The 16,176-nt window shown below is 51.3% G+C and overlaps 5 protein-coding genes across 5 annotated transcripts; 1 reads left to right on the forward strand and 4 right to left on the reverse strand.

Annotated features, from left to right (window-relative positions):
- Window positions 1-1,045: 1,045 nt before the first annotated feature.
- CPAR01_07353 (metallophosphoesterase domain-containing protein) lies at window positions 1,046-1,881 on the reverse strand (the record flags this gene model as incomplete). Its single annotated transcript, XM_060491622.1, has 2 exons — window positions 1,046-1,428; window positions 1,473-1,881. The coding sequence occupies 2 exons, from the start codon at window positions 1,879-1,881 to the stop codon at window positions 1,046-1,048; spliced, it is 792 nt and encodes a 263-aa protein (XP_060350496.1).
- Window positions 1,882-2,607: 726 nt separating this feature from the next.
- CPAR01_07354 (uncharacterized protein) lies at window positions 2,608-3,954 on the forward strand (the record flags this gene model as incomplete). Its single annotated transcript, XM_060491623.1, has 3 exons — window positions 2,608-2,924; window positions 2,982-3,302; window positions 3,360-3,954. The coding sequence occupies 3 exons, from the start codon at window positions 2,608-2,610 to the stop codon at window positions 3,952-3,954; spliced, it is 1,233 nt and encodes a 410-aa protein (XP_060350497.1).
- Window positions 3,955-5,274: 1,320 nt separating this feature from the next.
- Window positions 5,275-5,472, reverse strand: CPAR01_07355 (uncharacterized protein; the record flags this gene model as incomplete). Its single annotated transcript, XM_060491624.1, has 1 exon — window positions 5,275-5,472. The coding sequence occupies one exon, from the start codon at window positions 5,470-5,472 to the stop codon at window positions 5,275-5,277; it is 198 nt and encodes a 65-aa protein (XP_060350498.1).
- A 4,151-nt stretch (window positions 5,473-9,623) lies between these two features.
- On the reverse strand, window positions 9,624-11,812 carry CPAR01_07356 (HSF-type DNA-binding protein; the record flags this gene model as incomplete). The annotated part of the gene is made up of 7 exons (XM_060491625.1): window positions 9,624-10,075; window positions 10,139-10,337; window positions 10,413-11,288; window positions 11,341-11,481; window positions 11,544-11,616; window positions 11,670-11,686; window positions 11,756-11,812. The coding sequence occupies 7 exons, from the start codon at window positions 11,810-11,812 to the stop codon at window positions 9,624-9,626; spliced, it is 1,815 nt and encodes a 604-aa protein (XP_060350499.1).
- A 362-nt stretch (window positions 11,813-12,174) lies between these two features.
- Window positions 12,175-13,640, reverse strand: CPAR01_07357 (uncharacterized protein; the record flags this gene model as incomplete). The annotated part of the gene is made up of 3 exons (XM_060491626.1): window positions 12,175-12,685; window positions 13,116-13,406; window positions 13,546-13,640. 3 exons carry the CDS (start codon window positions 13,638-13,640, stop codon window positions 12,175-12,177), a joined length of 897 nt encoding a protein of 298 aa, XP_060350500.1.
- Window positions 13,641-16,176: the final 2,536 nt, after the last annotated feature.

Below are 16,176 nucleotides of genomic sequence, written 5' to 3' on the forward strand. Positions count from 1 at the left end.
CTATGATATTACCCGGTAATACGGTGGCACATGGTTGTATGATTCAGCTGAGAATTTCTACTGCTTACTATGGCACATAGTCTCGCAGAGACCACAGCTTTTACATTTGTACGATTGATATGAACTCACCAAATACCAAATAAGGCCAAGAGAAAAGGGGATTCAAAATATATTGACTATCCACCACTTACACGTGGGTACCTCTTGAATTATGCGTGGAAGATGAAGCATAATAATTCAGGCGTATCTATTGTATATGAATTCATCTCAAATTCAAGTACACATTGAACAGCTTGACAAAGTTCTCTTTAAGAACCCTTGCGCATTTTCCTTCATGGCTTTTGGGAGGGTGAAGCATAGTTTTTATGTTGGCTTCAGGATACGCCTATGTGATAACCGAATTACAGTCTAGGCGAATAGCTATGTTTTCGAATCAATAGCTGGCCTATGTCATAAAAGACTGAGACACACGCAAGAGCAAGAAATAGCAAGGCTGACAAAATAAACTTATGGTAGATCATGCCGATAGCTAGATAGGTCGATAGGGAGCTTAAATAGGTGGCCAACCTAGCGAGAGCCTACGGCAGACCAAGTTCTCCCATCCATAACTACTTGAAAAGTCTGACAATCGGAATGCGGACGATTCTAGACTTTCTAGGGAATGAAATAGTACGATATTAGAGTAATCAACATGGCCTTCGCATGGACTCATGGTAGAGTTTACATAGACTTGCAAACATAAAAAATGCGTATCTCTGATTACTGAAGCTCCCTGAATGAGTTTGTTGACGGTGTCAAGACATCCAGGAAATGAACTTGGGCACAGTGTGGTTCTGAATGCCATGACGAATAAGATTTCATGAAATGGAGTATCTAGCCCATTAACCAACGAAGTTGGCGAAACCGAAACGAAGCCGTGTTTCTTCTGAGTGAGATAATCACAAAGACCAAAGACCTCAGCACCATCTTTTGCCTATCTCCTTCAGCTATTCTAGAAGCTGCTTATCTCCAGACCCCACCCAGACGAGACAAGCTCACTACATGCCTAGTAGTCCACCAACCAGGGTTTGTTGTTTTCACCGTGGTGATCCATGATTGCTGCATTGACGAGTATTGTGTTGCGTGCCTCCTTCTCTGGCACCATGATGATATTCCCCTCCTTGATGACTGGATCTGCAATGCTTTGTGTCCCGTCGGCATGCCATTCGACCACTTGGGATCCGTAGCCCTCGTGGAGATGGCCGAAGCAGTGGAGTCGTGGGCGAATGCGTTGCACCGCCTTCCACAACTTTGGGCAGCCACAATGGGCGCCCTTGCCGTCGAGATCGAGGCGGTAGTCTTCGCCTGGGACCTGTGGCGGGCCGTGCGTAATCAGAATATCGACTTCCGAGGAGATTGGCGTCGGACCGCGGACCGCTTTGCCCAGGTCTGAAGTGTTGTTTCGGCCGGATTAAATCTGTCTTCATTCGCACCGTATGAGAATGCGTATCCGTTGAACTCGGGTGTGTAAGGCGAGGCATAAAGAGTAAAGGAACGCCCGTTCTTGAGAGTGAATGAATGGTATCCTTCGCTCAAGAGATTGATTCCGGATTGGTTGAAAAGATAAGTCGCTTTTTTTGGCTCCTCGAGATCGTCGTCTTCATCTGCATTGTCGGCCCACCATGTGGGATCCAGAGACACATCGTGGTTTCCGGGAATCACGAGCTTGAGTTCAGCGTCGCAACTCAAAAGGCTTTTGATGGCAGCTTTGTAGTTCGACATGCCGCCGATCATAGTTAGATCGCCACAGTGGAGGACAACATCTGCCGGAGGAAGCTCCGATGGGAAGGCGGAGTCGTGGGTGTCTGACAGAACCAAAAAACGAATATTGGAAGTCGCCATTTTGTTGTTGAGCGATATGAGTGGGTCGAGGGTGTGATAGTTGAGTTGCATCAAAGTTGGAATGAGAGACGTAAGCCTTGTGTAAGGGTGGCAAGTTGATTGAGATTCGGTAGAAGTCTAGGGGGATGGTCGACTTTATGTACTTCAGATGGGAAACTCAGAAAACGAGAGAGGGTTCAACCTTTCGGAGATACGTATTAAGAAGGTGGCAAAGGTTTCCATACTTCTATGGATCCACGTTTAAGGATGGTCCTCAAGGTGCCCGAGCAGATTAAAATTCGATAAGGTTAAGAAGGATTCTCGTGTGCTTTGCTTGTTCTTGCAAACATCGTGAATAAGTCAGTACCCGGGCGGTCCTGTATAGTGAATCCTTCATCTTGCTACATTATTACCTCTACTTACTGTAGTTATACTGAGGGGAATGTCTCAATCTTGATAAGCGGGAGATCGTGTGAAGTAGTGGTTCACAGAAAGTATGTAAGAGAGTGAATCACTCAATTATGCGCTACTCTTTTCAAAGACAAGGTTCTTCATCAGAGACTGAAATCAAATGATCACTTGACCCGGATTGCATGAACTGAATCAGTAGCACTTAGTGAATCAGTTGAACTTACCTCTGTTACGTAGCCCGTAGATAATACATATATAAGACCACAGTACTCTGCCACGAAAGTGAAGTTTGCTATTCGGTTACTATCCAGACTATCTTTCGGAATAGTAAACACCATGGCATCTACTCCAGAGACTCCCGGCTCTCCTCAAAGCCCTAGCACTATCCGCACTCCCAAACGAAAATCCATCATTGGATATTTCGGGGACATGAGCTTGGGTGAAGATGAGAAGGGTGGCTCTTCGCTTGAACCTGAATCTCCGACGAAGAAGTCTAGATCTGAAGCTATACGTTCTCTTCAAGTTCTTCGATCGTCAACATCAAGCTCAAGCGTCAAGAAGTCGTTGCTTCGTGGGACATTTCGATACAGCTGGCCGCCTACCATTAGAGGCAATCAAACCTTGAAGTCAAGCAGCTCATCCTCTCAGCCGAAGTAAGTACCATTGGAAATTGAATTGCTGGAGATGCAATTTCTAAATTTTGTTTGCAGAAATCCAAAACTTACTCTGAGAATGAGTGATCTTTACCGTGTTTATGGAGACAATTGGGCTATGGACCCCAAGGTTGAAGACCAACCTGTCGACGTTTCTGAGCATTTCTTGGTTGTTACCAGAATCATGGACGAGGTGAAAGAGATCTTGGGGAAAGCAAAGAATGGAGGAGACGACATCGCGAGTTTTCTCCTGCAGCAGATGGCAGAGGCGGTTTACTCCTCCAATGTAAAGTCCAGAAAGGGCTTGGGCCTTGATATCACCATGAAACTTTGCATGATGATATTCGAAGGCAACGCAGGCGTGGAATACACCGAGCGGTAAGCAAAAGTACAGCTTGCACTATCTTGAAGACATTTTACTAAGACATCTTATAGAACAGAAGAGTACCAGGTTCGGCTTGAAGCACTAGTACGGAAAGACGTACCTCCTGGCGAGCACCAGGTACTTCGAAGCCGGAGGGAGATTGTTCAGCATGCTGCTGCATTTCAACATATCATCAACCAGTTCGTCCGTGAAGGAAAGCCAATGACCGAGCAACTGATCAAAGACACACACGCTATACTCGTCAAAGGTGTTAGTGGCGAAAATGCCGGCATACTCAGTAGCAGAGATTTTGGTGGTTTCTACCGCACCGAAGACGTTTTCGTGGGCACTACCAGATTTATCCGCCCGAATAAGATCTCCGAAGCCATGAACTCGATGATCTTGAACCTTCAACAGCACTTGATAGCGTCTGAAAGATCACAATCGCTCGATCCCTTTGCGACAGCTGCACAGTATTGCGATCGGTTCGTCAATATTCATCCATTCGAGATGGTAACGGGCGCATGTGCCGGCTCATTCTCAACGCAATCCTCATCAAATACGCTAGAATCGTTGTTAATGTTGGAGAGCATGGGCAAGAGAGAGACGAGTACATTCAGACAGCTCGTGAAAGCAGAGAAGTTGGTGGTCATGGTGGTGCTTTAGCAACGATGGTTTTGAAGGAGGCCACCAAGAGCTACCGGAAAATACGCAACACGCTGAGACACAGACACCGGGAATAGGCCATAAGAACCTGCAAGCAACTGTGTAAAGAATTCACACTGCATTTTGGGCAGCTGTCCTTTGAATAGGAGAGAATGTGATCAATCTGAAAAACATGATACTGCTAGCCACTTTCACGGCGCCGCAAGGCCCAGATTGCATCCAGCAAGATAGGTAGAAGGCCGTCCGACGAAATTATGACCCGTCCCTTTCAAATATTTTATGCCTCTTCATACTCACGCCGTCACGCACGGGTTATCCTCGTATTCAAAAATCAGACCACTTACACGGATTTAAGACCCCAGATCCCGGAGTAAACCACCCGAAGGCCAAGATCGAACCCCTTGGCCCAGCACGTCAACATACCAAACAAAGTAAAACGCCACAGCATGCCGAGGCCTACCTACTTATTGCGGCTGATGCATGCAGTATGGTAAGAAAGGGAAATGGTCCACGGCAATGGCACGTTGAAACGGCTGACAAGTTTTGTTTCCCAATCATCAATCATCGGGGTTGGTCCGGTTGGTGGTCCAGACCGGTACACCAAAGGGAGGAAGTTGATTGGAACTAAGCGGCTTTGTATGATTGGCTCTAGTTACGCCCATCTCACCTCCGAAGACGTGCATGATACTGCATGCTTGCTTTGTGTACGAGGCTAGTCTGTTTTTTGACTGGAGTCCTCCCTTTTGTTTTCCCCCTATGGGTATGTTACCCGTATTTATTCGTTCTAGCCGAGACTTTAGGCTCTATGACCGTCAGATGATATGGGAAACCCCTAAAGCAGGTCGGAGAATCGCATGTTCTCCAATTGGTTTTTTCTTCTTTCTTCAGGCTTGATGGAGACGTCGATGGTTAAATTATCATGAATTTCCAGACCCTGGATCGATGGCTTGCCATAGTCTCATATCTGGAAGAATGAGAATCTGCATGACGGCAAGACTTAAATTCCTTACATGCAGAACCAGAAGAGAGTTCGGGGTCGCATTGAGACATACTGATACGAGTAACAGACTAGAGGAAGCATCACAAACTCGTAGGGTCGCTAGCAAGTCATCTTACAAGGGAACCGAAGCGCCAAAAGATCACGATTTGCCTACAGGTGTTTGTCCATGATGTAAGATCTAGAGCGGTTTATGCAGTCTGACTTTGATACGGCCGTGTGCCAAGCGACCTGCATATGACCTGGTATATCCTCATGTTGTCTTTTTCGAGCTACTTCCTTTCGATGCAAAGTTGTATAGCAGATGTCAAAGTGGAGGTCCTCTACAATGGTCCTCTCGAGTCCTGACTCCGGAGAGAAAGGTTTGGACTACCTACCTTGGCGCAACCCAGAGGCAGGTGGCCAGCATTCAAAATGTGAAACTTGATCCAATCGCATGCTTCTCTGCCGGAACTCCATGGTTTTCTGCTTGCCGAATAAACCAGTTGATGGCGAAGCATCCCCAAGACGTTACACAACATGCCTCTGATTAGACGAAACCGGCCCTCTTCACTATGATGGAATACCAAACGTCCACATCACGTTTACACGTGCAGGAGCAGAACGGAAGACGTTATGTTTCCGATACCTTTCTACTAATGAGTACCGAGGCGTTTGGGGAGGTAGGCAGTGACAAGACACGATTTATGGCGAGTGACTGACACCTGTCTCGTAAACTGTCACCGAGAGACCCGTATGGCTTGGAAAATGCCATCCTCATTTAGGCTAGACGATCAGGTCATCGATGAATCTTTCATCATTAGGGTATCTATTTCTTTGCTTTTTTCTTGTTTCTCATTTCGTAACGGATTACCTATCTTTTGTTTCTATGAATTAGGTTCTCGCACTCTCTAAACCCTTACGTGGCTGGCGGAAGACTTGGGAGAAGTCCGTTGGAAGACCCAGATGGCAATAGGTACCGAGGTAAGCAGGCAAGACACAAGCCATCAATTTTCAGGGCCGAAATGTGTTTTAATGATATGGAGGGATATTGAGTGTATGTCACAAATGGGATACTGTACCATACTACCGAACCTCCCCCTTCCTCAACACTGCCATTCGCATGGGTAGATTCTTAGCCACATAGAACGCACAGAAATTGTTTTGTAAGTTCGAGCAAGCAGATTTGCCCTCACAGGTCCAAGAAGGGAGTGAAAGAGGCCAGCAAGAGATTACCACGGAGATTTCTCCGGCTCTCCAGGGGCAAAACCAGCTGGACTATCCAGCCAGCCTCAAACACAAGACACTTGAGTGATCGCCCAAGACCCATCCCCCACGAGCTTGTTTTGGGTGGGACAGAAAAAGGGCAGCACCGGCGGGCTGGTATTCGGAGTGAATCTGCGGCTGGGTACGTTTTCTTGGCTGGAACATGCTCGCCCCTTTTATTGATGAGAGCCTGAGAGGTACAAGAACCCCGAACAGACCTAAACTAGGTAGGTAGAGAGAGGGATTTCGACATTGCTACTTTCAAGGAGCTGACCCCGGCCCGAGGCCCACTACATAAGCATTTTGTAATCCTCCATCATATCTCAGAAAACCATCGCCAGTATGCTACATCTGCGCCAAGACGATGAACGACGGCAAAGGTTCTAGGCAAACGTGTCTTAGTCTATCCAATCTTGTTCCCTCTACTCGGCATCGAATTTTCCAATAAACCGGTTCTCTTGGTTTTGCCGCCTTTTTTTTTCTTTTGCCGCGCTCTCTCTACCTGCAATACGAGCCCTCTGACCATATCCAGCACTCCAACATAAACCCGGCCTCAGAAAACTACAAGAAGCAACAGTAAGAAACAAATCCTCTGCCCCGAATCAGACCCAAAAAATGAAAAAAGAACAAGAAGAAAAGGTCTAGACCGATCCGACAAGAAAAAGGGCTGGGCCCAGGCCGCTGCAAGTTCCCGTAGAAGGCGGTTCGCATACACCTGTAAGTGCCTTTGTGCGTGTAAGTGTGTGTCTGCGTGTCTGCATGTGTGTATGTGTAACAACCCAGAAACTCACACCACCTCCGTCACATGGACCGCAATCTCGCCCACACTTAGCCGCACCCTGCAGGAAGCAGCCTCCCCCCTCCACTGCCTCCAGATTGGCCCCCCTCCCTTGTAACGAAACCATTCTTTTCTTCCTTGTGCCCTGCCCCCTCCTCATCCCCATGCCTTTGCAGGATGCAGAAAAAAACTTAACAGTAGCACAGTATAGACACGATGCCCTGCCGTCGGGTTTACCGGATTACGGTGGTTTGTTCATTGCAATGAACCGTTTGCTGCGGTCGCCTTGCCTCTCATCGCCTGCTGTTGATCACCCAGAATCCCGTTTAATTAATATGCTAGGTTATCCACGCTTGTCTGTTCAATCGGTAAGAAATCCCACTTCCAGAAATTGAGACTAGACTAGCCTCGAAACTTCATCGTTCTTCCCGCTAACCGCAAGTCACAAAACCATAGTTCGTACCAGTGCAAGTCTCACGTATCTATCTACCTTGTACGAAGTTCACAAACGGAAACTTCCCGTTCTGGTTCCAAATTTCCTTCATTCGAGTAACATGCCAAGACCTGGCGCTACCCTTTCACCCACCTGCTTACCTTGCTCTAGGTTCGTTTCCCTGAATCCCCATCCTTTCTCGAAGAGTCTTGGTCTCGTCTCATCTCGTCTGGTCGGGTTCCGGCTCGCAGCCAAACGAGTAAACCTACCTTACCTTAGCGACCAAAGGAAATTCAACGTCAGCAAAGCATCACCTTCGTGGGAAAGTCTGGGCTCGTCATGGACCCCGTCATGGGCTGGTTCTGGCCAGGACTCTCCCATCAACGGGCCTCGGACGCTCAAAAAAGCACAAGCCCGCTTACACAAACAAGAGGTCCAGTCTGGCCCATGCTGCCGGCCAGCCAGCGAGCGCCAGCCCCCCCTCCCGTCCCATCCCATCCCATCTTGTCGTCCAAGGTACGATGGGCTGGATGGCACGGATAGAACCTGCAGAAGACATAAACTCTCGTGGCTTCCCACATCAGACGCATCGCTTTATCTCGCACACCTACATTTTTTCCTTCTGTTTCCTCTTTTCGACCTTCCATCGACGTCAAACCCCAGAAGACGATCACTGGTCGATGATCCTTTTCCCCGCCGCCCCCAACGTCCGCCGATCTCCCGGATCATCTCTCCAGATGTCTTCCTTCTTTTGTGCTGAGATCCACCATGGGATCGCTTTCTCCCACGCGTCATCTCTTCTGAAAGTTCATAGCCATGATGCGAGATTAATGGGACAATACAGTGGACAGATCGACAATCCCCCCCGTGGAGCTCAGAAAACCCCATCTTAACCAGCCCTACGAACCGACGACTTTCACCACTACCCCCGGCCGAATCTCCGGAAACCCGCCCACCACAAAAAACCACATAAGAAAGAGGAGCAAAGAATCCCAACGGTCACAGTGTGGGCCAGCCAGAAAGGCGCAGCAGCATCGGACAGCGGTAACCCTTCAGACGAAACTCATCTGGGCCCCCTCGGTCCCTCGTGGACGGGTGGATTCGCGGGAATACGCAGTGCTATTGCGGCGGATACGCAGACAAAAAAAAAAAAAAAAGGTTCCAGACCGTTCCGGACCTCCTTGGCAGGGACCCCGGCACATCAGACCACCCGGGCGCCACACGGGGGGGCCTAGACCTCGCCCATCGACCATCCCATCCCGTCTGCCCCCCTTCCCCCCAACCCATGCGGGGTGTACCGCCGTACCGTCCCGTAACTGCAACACCACACACAGACACCACCATCCCCAAGCTTCCAGCCTGCAAACTGCAACTGCGCGCCTATCCCGTACCCGTACCCGCATGGATCGGGGGGTCCTGCACCCTTAAGATCTGGCGTGAACCTGAGCCTGGGCTCCGTCTCTGGCCAAGAGTTTCCAGTCTTGGTACTCCGTAGAGGCAGCAGCACCCTCTATACAGTGGAGGCTTACGGAAGGATCAAGCATCTTGCTTATCCATAGGGCACTGTGTTCGCCGCAGCAGGTCCGAGTATCCCGTGCTGACATACAACCAGGGGCAGTGCTGCTGCTATCACCAAAAGCATGCCATCCCGCAACTTTTCGACTCGTCCTTGTTCATTCAGCATCACTTTCAAAAAGTCCTTTCTCAAGTATGAGCAAAACAGCAAGGTTTATCTATGAAGACGGGTAACATATACCCCGTATAGCTGACAGCAGATATCTTTTCAAATTCGCCTTCAACCACCTGCGGTTCAGAAATGCGAACCATGATACTCCACCAACTCCGATCACCAAATCTCTCCTCTCAAGGTCGGATAGTTGTCACCGATTCCGCCCCATTCGTCCAACCCATGCCGATACCCAATTGGCGACATGTCCTTTCTTGGGACATCATCAGTCGCTCTTCCTGAGGGGTATATGTTCGGAATGCAATATCGACTGCTTTGCAACCGTCCTACTCTTTCTGAGACAAGGCAGTTGTCGTGGGCCAATCCCCGAGCATTCAAAGACGGCAATGAGAAATTCACGCGCAAGGGAGGCTGGCGTTCTTCCTCTTCAACTTCATACGATGTTCAGCACCTGCTCGAGGACACTCCGTCATCACACCATTGTGCACGATGGAAGGGAAGACTGCTTAGTGGCACCCACAAATCCCGTCTAGGCGTATCCGCCTTGCGGTCCGTATAACCTTTGGCGCTTCTCCGGTCGGTCATCGCCGACAATATGATCCGGCACACGCATTTGTTGCATCCCAGGAGGCATGTTTTGGAACGTCGGTCGCTGAGCGGACGTTGGCGTCATCACCATCTGCGCCGTGTTTGCCATCGGGTAGCCAGTCTCGATGTTTGCCACGTTCGGTGATGGCTGATGCATCTGTGCAGGCGAATGCCACGACGCGGTTGTCGCTGGTGACTGGCCAGGCGTGGAGTCGAACTTGACTTGGGGGTTCATCGGTGGCGCCGTCATGTTGTTGGCGTGAAGCTGAGCAGCGCCGTGGCCTACGGCGAGCTCGTCTGGTGGCGCGTTCTTGAGGAGGTGCGGCACATGCTTTCGAAGAATGCGCAGCATGCCTTCCTTGGTAAATGGTTTGGCCAACACATCGTTCAAGCCTGATGAACGCAAAGATTAGTATATGTCGTTCGCGTGTGCAAGTGCTATTTATAACAACTTACTCCAGTTGAAGTAGTGGCTGATGTCTTCGGGGCGGATATTCGAGGTCATGGCGACAACAGGGACGTCGGGGTGAACCTCGCGGATGAGCTGTGTTGCGGATACACCATCCATCTGCGGCATGACAATATCCATGAAGATGAGATCGAAATGACCAGATGGAACCTCTTTGCATCTGTTGACGGCGTCGATACCATTTTCCTATCACGGATCAGTATCCCAAACCATGGGTACCACCGCCAGGACTGGCCGGCAAAGCAAAGGTAAGAGACTCACGGCAAGCTCGACAATGCACTCCATCTGTGTCAGGAACTTGGAACCGATCCTCGAACACGTCCTGTCATCCTCGACCAAGTATACTCGCGGTTTCTTGTTGCCCCACAGACCCTTATCGTTCGTCGACGGCGGCCGTGCTGGCGCAGCAGCGGCAGGAGCTGGCGTTGCCGGCCCTGGTTCCGGCTTAACGACGGGTGGAGCCTGAAAGTCGTTCATTGGCAAAGAATTCAGCGTGTATGGGATATTGTTGAAGTGATCCTGGGACAATGGGTCGATGCCTACGTTCTCACCTACAGGATAGACGAGGTGGCGCATGTTCATGTGCTCAGGAAGCATGGGTGGCATTCCAGCATTGCCAGGCTGGAACATGAGAGACGATGCGGAATCGGGCGGAGAGCTTTGCGCGTACATGCCGTTGAGCCTCTCGAGCTCTCGATCGTAACCGCTGTTGGTTGTTACGCTGGAAAGAAGCTCTCTCGCGCGTCGAAGCTCGGGGGGCTGATCGTCCATGGCACCTCCGTTCATCTGCGGGTTTTGTCCAGGGTACCGTTGTCCCCTCATTCTGTCTTCGGCATGCGACATGAAGTTGAGCATCTCGTGTTGCGATTGTCGCTGGGCGTCGATGATCTTGTGCATGGTGTGGACTTCATGGACAAGCGTCTTGTTGGTCCGCGCCATCTCGGCAACTTGTTCTTGCAGTGCCTGCACCTGCTGTTGTTGCGCAAATAGCGTCTCTTGGAGCAGATTGATGGACTGGTTAGTAGTGAACTGGTCCTCCGTCTGCTGTGTTTTCCTTTGAGCTGGAGCCTTTCGTCTGATATTATCCAGATTATCTTTTCTATCAGCACGGAAAGCCGAGTGCTTGAACTCCCACGCCTGCCTGCGGTGTCAGCGATATAGGGTCGGCCTACGGTGTTTCGTCCCTTACCTGCTTCCCATAAGGCGATTCGTTGTTTTCGTCGTTGCGACGTAGCTTGTGGAAGTCATACTTGTTTAGCTGTCGGACGAAGCTTGAGAAGTTGCTGTGCTTGAAGTGCTTTGGGAGGATGTCATTGGTGAATTTGTCAGTCTAGCAGTAGCATGTCAGCTTCCGATGCATTATTTCACCGCGATGTTTCAAGCTCAGCGCACCTCCAGAATGACGAAAGTGTCACCCTCGTTTCCCCATCTAACAATGTTCGCATAGGCTGGGTCCTCCAACATTCTATCGCAACTGTTAGCAGGCAGTGAATAGCCAATATCGAGGGGTATTCGAACTTGTAGAGTTTGCGAACCTGTGCACAGAAAGTCAGTAAGATATTTACAGCATTTCGATGGAGCTCAAAGATGGCTTGCGGGCTTACAAAATCGCTCGAGTTGCTGCCACCACCTTGGGCGGCGACATTATCGGGCTCGGGCATGATGGGCGCCGAGATCGAGGAAGAGAGATTGATAGACGATGCGCGCCTGTTGCGTCAATCGGGGCGATGTAGACGACGATGAGTAGGTCGTTGAGTCGTTCGATGGGCGATCTCGACAGGACTACAGGTCGGTACAAAGCGGTTTCCAAGTTGCTGAACAGGCCAACCGTTGCTTCGGAAAGAATTCTTCGTGTACAAGTCGTTGCAGAACGGATTGAGAGTCTAGACGAGTCCAAGGATTTGGAATAGGAGCGGGCGTGAGGTGAGAATAGGCCAATCTCCACCGAAGCTTTCGTAGCAATGTGACGGTATCCGGATGCGGTCGCCTGGGGGAATGGGGGCTAAAGTAGATAGTAAGGGATCTAAGACAGCAGAGCGTCCTCGAGGAGGATATGCGGCCGAAGTGTATCCAAAAGGCTTTGTTCGGTATGGTGCGCTGGAATCGAGGGAGGGCGCAGTCGTGGGAGACGTTGGAACGGGTCGCCGGCCTCGATTGAGCAGAGGTTGAGGTTTCGCAGAGTCGAAAAGACGAGATCTAGGAAACTGGGAACTGGCGCAGGGCACCAGATGGATGGATGGATGGATGGATGGCAGGCCCCGACGTGGAGCAGGACCTGGCTGGTGCGTCTTTGGTGCTCGTTCTGGTTTTTTGGCGCTGCTGGTACTTCGTACTGCTGGTTCGTACTCGACTGGGACCCGGCCGACGAGGGAGAGGGAGGTACGGGGACGGACGGGGGTGTGGGAAGGGGGCAAGGATGAGGGGGTGTGGACGTGTGGTGGACTTGGGTGCGGCGACAGGGAATGGGGGTGAGCTGGATATGCTTGGTTTTTGACTGCTCTGCTTGCCCTGCTTCTGCGTCTGTCGCCTGCGGCCTGCGTGTGTGCGTGTGTGCGTCTGGGGGTCCGAAAGTGGGAGAGATTCAGATGGGAAGAGTCGACTCAGTCGAGAGGTGCAGCGCCGCGGCCACGGTGGGATGGTATTGGGATGCGCGGTGCAGTACCGCACTGGTGCTGGCCTGACGTGCGAGCGAGATTGCGGTGGTGGTGTTGGGTGTCCACGAGTGATTAGCGCGCTGCCTCATATGCAAGTCGCTGTTCAAAGGGACGAATAGGTTATCCGGTATGGATTGCTATGTGGTGCTGGCGTTCGCGCTCGTGCTGCCGCTGCCACTGCCGCCGCCGTCTTCGATGGCTTGTACCCTTCTTTTCCTATTCCAACCAGCTACTTTATCGCAAGTTAGAAACCCAGAGCGCCATGGGAAAGAGGAAAGACTCGGCTTGAACTGTACAAAGAAGCACTCACTCACTGGGAGGGCGGCTCGATAAGATCACGGCGATGAGAGATGCGAGTGAGGTGATGCCTTGAACAAGAGAAAGCCGCGGGAGCAGACTGACAGGGGTAGCCTGAGGTACTAAGGTAGTGTTGAGATTGAGCCTGGCAGGATCCGATATTGAGGTTGATGAAAAAGGGAAACTTTGGCCTGTGCTAATCCTTCCAACGTCCGCGCACGATGTATCAGAGAGAGAAGGCGCCGACTCCTCAGTGCCAAAGAGAGTGTTCTGTTCCTGATCTATCTGTTGTTTCTTCTCGAGTCTGAGTTTCTGAGTCCTGGTAATGGTGGATGATACCCTCGAGCCAAATGGGTCGAACTGGAGATGTTGGGTGGAGAGAAGAGGCGAGCACGAGGACGGTGACCCTGTACCTGTGTCCACTGCCCGTACCTTACGGATACCTCGTTCGAGTCGTTCCAGTGGGTATGGGTACCGTAAAAAGAACGGGAACAAGCGGACGAGTTGTCTCAATCTCGATCGGCTGGTCCTGCTGCATTTCCTGCGCGGCGCGGAAGGGAAGGAAACGCGGGTGCGGTGCGGGCGGCAGGTTCCAGGAGCAGAAAAGCGACCTGGGCCGTGGGGCGGCGGGCAACGGACGGGGGAGAAGCCTGACGCCTGAAGCCCCCGAATCTTGAATCTCAAAGGCTGAAGCAGCGCGTGGGAAGCGGGAAATGTGAATGTGATTTTAGTGCCGTATTGCTGTGTATGCGAATTTGCGACCCAGGAAACCTCATTAAACACGGTAAAAGGACCTTTCGGAGGGGAGAGGGGGGCGGGGGGGGGGGCAACTGGCAATCTGGCAGCCCTGGTCTGTCAATGGACCCCGGCCCTGGTCGACAAGTCGCGAATTGTCGAATTCGAGGTCCCAGTTCGCGCAGCTCGTGGCCCTTGTGCCAACTGCGGTTGCATTGGAAGTGGTTAAGCTGCGATGGGGACAAGAGACATGCGAATCGTGGATCAGCCCTTCCATGTTCACAGTGTGACAGTGTGTCCTTTTTCTCCTCTCGTGGGATTCGTCCATTTCGGGTCCGCAGCCGACCCCACACCTGGGACGTCTCCAGTTGCTGCCGGCTGCGCGGGTCCACTGATGATCCGTGTCGGAAACAATGACCTCATACTGTCCTCAGAACATGGCAAGACGTCTGACGGTGTGACCAGTACGTAGCTACGTACCTCGACAAGCCCTGCATGCACGCTTTTTTCCCAACCCGGGAGTACCTCGGTACACTAACAGAACAGGCACCACCACCACCTCAACTTGCCCTTCTCGTCGCCCGATGGTTCATCAAGCCAATTTCAACATGCAGACAACCTCAGTGCTCACAAACAGGTGGTCCAAAGATAGCTACGGCTCGCCACCGACCAGACCGAGCATTTCGACAGCATCCCTAAAGGCTCTAATAAGTATACCGTCCTTGCCACCTGTCCCCCATGTGCCTCAGGTTGGCATAGGGTACTACCAACTTCAACCTCATCTACCGTCTCCACCACACTCTCACCATCCGCGTCTCTCTGACCGTGTCGTGTGTTGCACCTGTCAGGACTTCCCCGGTTCGACTAGCCGACAGAAGTCGGGCTAGTAGGCGACATGCAACCCAGACAAGCCAGATTCCGCCACTCAATCTTCTCGATAGATCAAAATCATCGGAGCTAAGAGCACGTCTACCACAGCAGAGTCACTCGTCCCAACTTGCAAGGCACGGTACACGCGCCTTACGTAGACGACATGCACTCACAGAGCTTGTCAGTGCACTTTGCAAAGTCATCTGGCCAAGGTTTGGTCTGACCTGCTGGTCTAGGTATGCAAGCACTGGCAGGCTGCCTACGCGGGGAACTAACTTTTACCACGGGCTGATATTCGTTAGTAGGGAAATGGCACCTTGGCTCTGAACTGCTGCTCTGGACCCTTGCTCTTTGTGTCGTGTTGACCTAAAACCACCTCGCATCCTGACTCTCCAACTCCTGGCCTGAACCCACAAGGCGATCCAGATGAATACCTACCTAGCGTGTGAAGACACAGATGCTCGCACGCACACAGTGGTCATCCTTCACACCACGAATAGGGAGTCCGAGACAATAAGGAACTCGGGTTATCCGACGCTGGGGGCCAACTGGCGCCCCAAAAGCAATTCCGGCGGGCAAGCAACCACCAAGTTGCGTGCCACACGGCGCGATGGCTTCTTCTCAAAGACCCTGTCGTCCTGAAAATATCGTGCTCGAGTAAGCCATCTTCTCGGCGACCTCGAAAGACGGACTGGCATCCGAAATATGGAGTAACGAATAGGACACGGCCGGCTGTTTCCGCGACACACGATTCCTGCTGCGCTGTGCGAGTGTCCTGTATAGGAGCAACGAGCGCAGAGACAGCTGCAGAAATTATCTTGTCTTGCTTGTCTCGCCGACTCCTAGGATGCATGCCATCTCAACTCTGGGCGGTAAAGGGTCCTTCCTGTAGTGCGGGGAGAGACGGAGAAACGGTTTGGGAGAACCTCTCGGACAAAGACAAAACTGGAATAAAGACCCTTCATACTGTGCTCCAAGTCAACAGTAGTTGTTCGCCAATCGAGTGGATGCCCGTGTGATGGGCGGTGGATTTGGCAACTTGACCGGCCTACTGCACCACCCGCCCAGCCATCATCCTGAGGACCAAGACAGCAACGATCCGCGATGGCTGCCTCTAGATTGGCCAGCCTTGATTAACTGGATCAGCTCAAGACGTCCTAAACGGGCGTCTGAGTCTTGCCGCGCTGCCACCATCTGACGAGCAGTCCAGGCTGCTTTGACAATAGGTCCTACAATCCGCTGTCCCTTTTCCGCCAATCCTCCCACCTGAAGACGGTTCGTTCCCGCCAGTGTATTTCGAACGTTAATGACCACGGCGGTCTAGAGATCACAGCATCTTTCAGACACACAACAACGAGATATCAAGTTGACCTCGCCAACTACAAACCAATGACGCCGGTAACTAATACGCAAAGCTGTGTTTTACACTTTCGGTCCTGTCCCCTTCAATTTCTCAACAGTGTAACGCA

Source organism: Colletotrichum paranaense (genome assembly GCF_030867605.1).
Source record: "Colletotrichum paranaense strain IMI 384185 chromosome Unknown Scaffold_5.1, whole genome shotgun sequence".
In the NCBI taxonomy this organism is placed as follows: domain Eukaryota; kingdom Fungi; phylum Ascomycota; class Sordariomycetes; order Glomerellales; family Glomerellaceae; genus Colletotrichum; species Colletotrichum paranaense.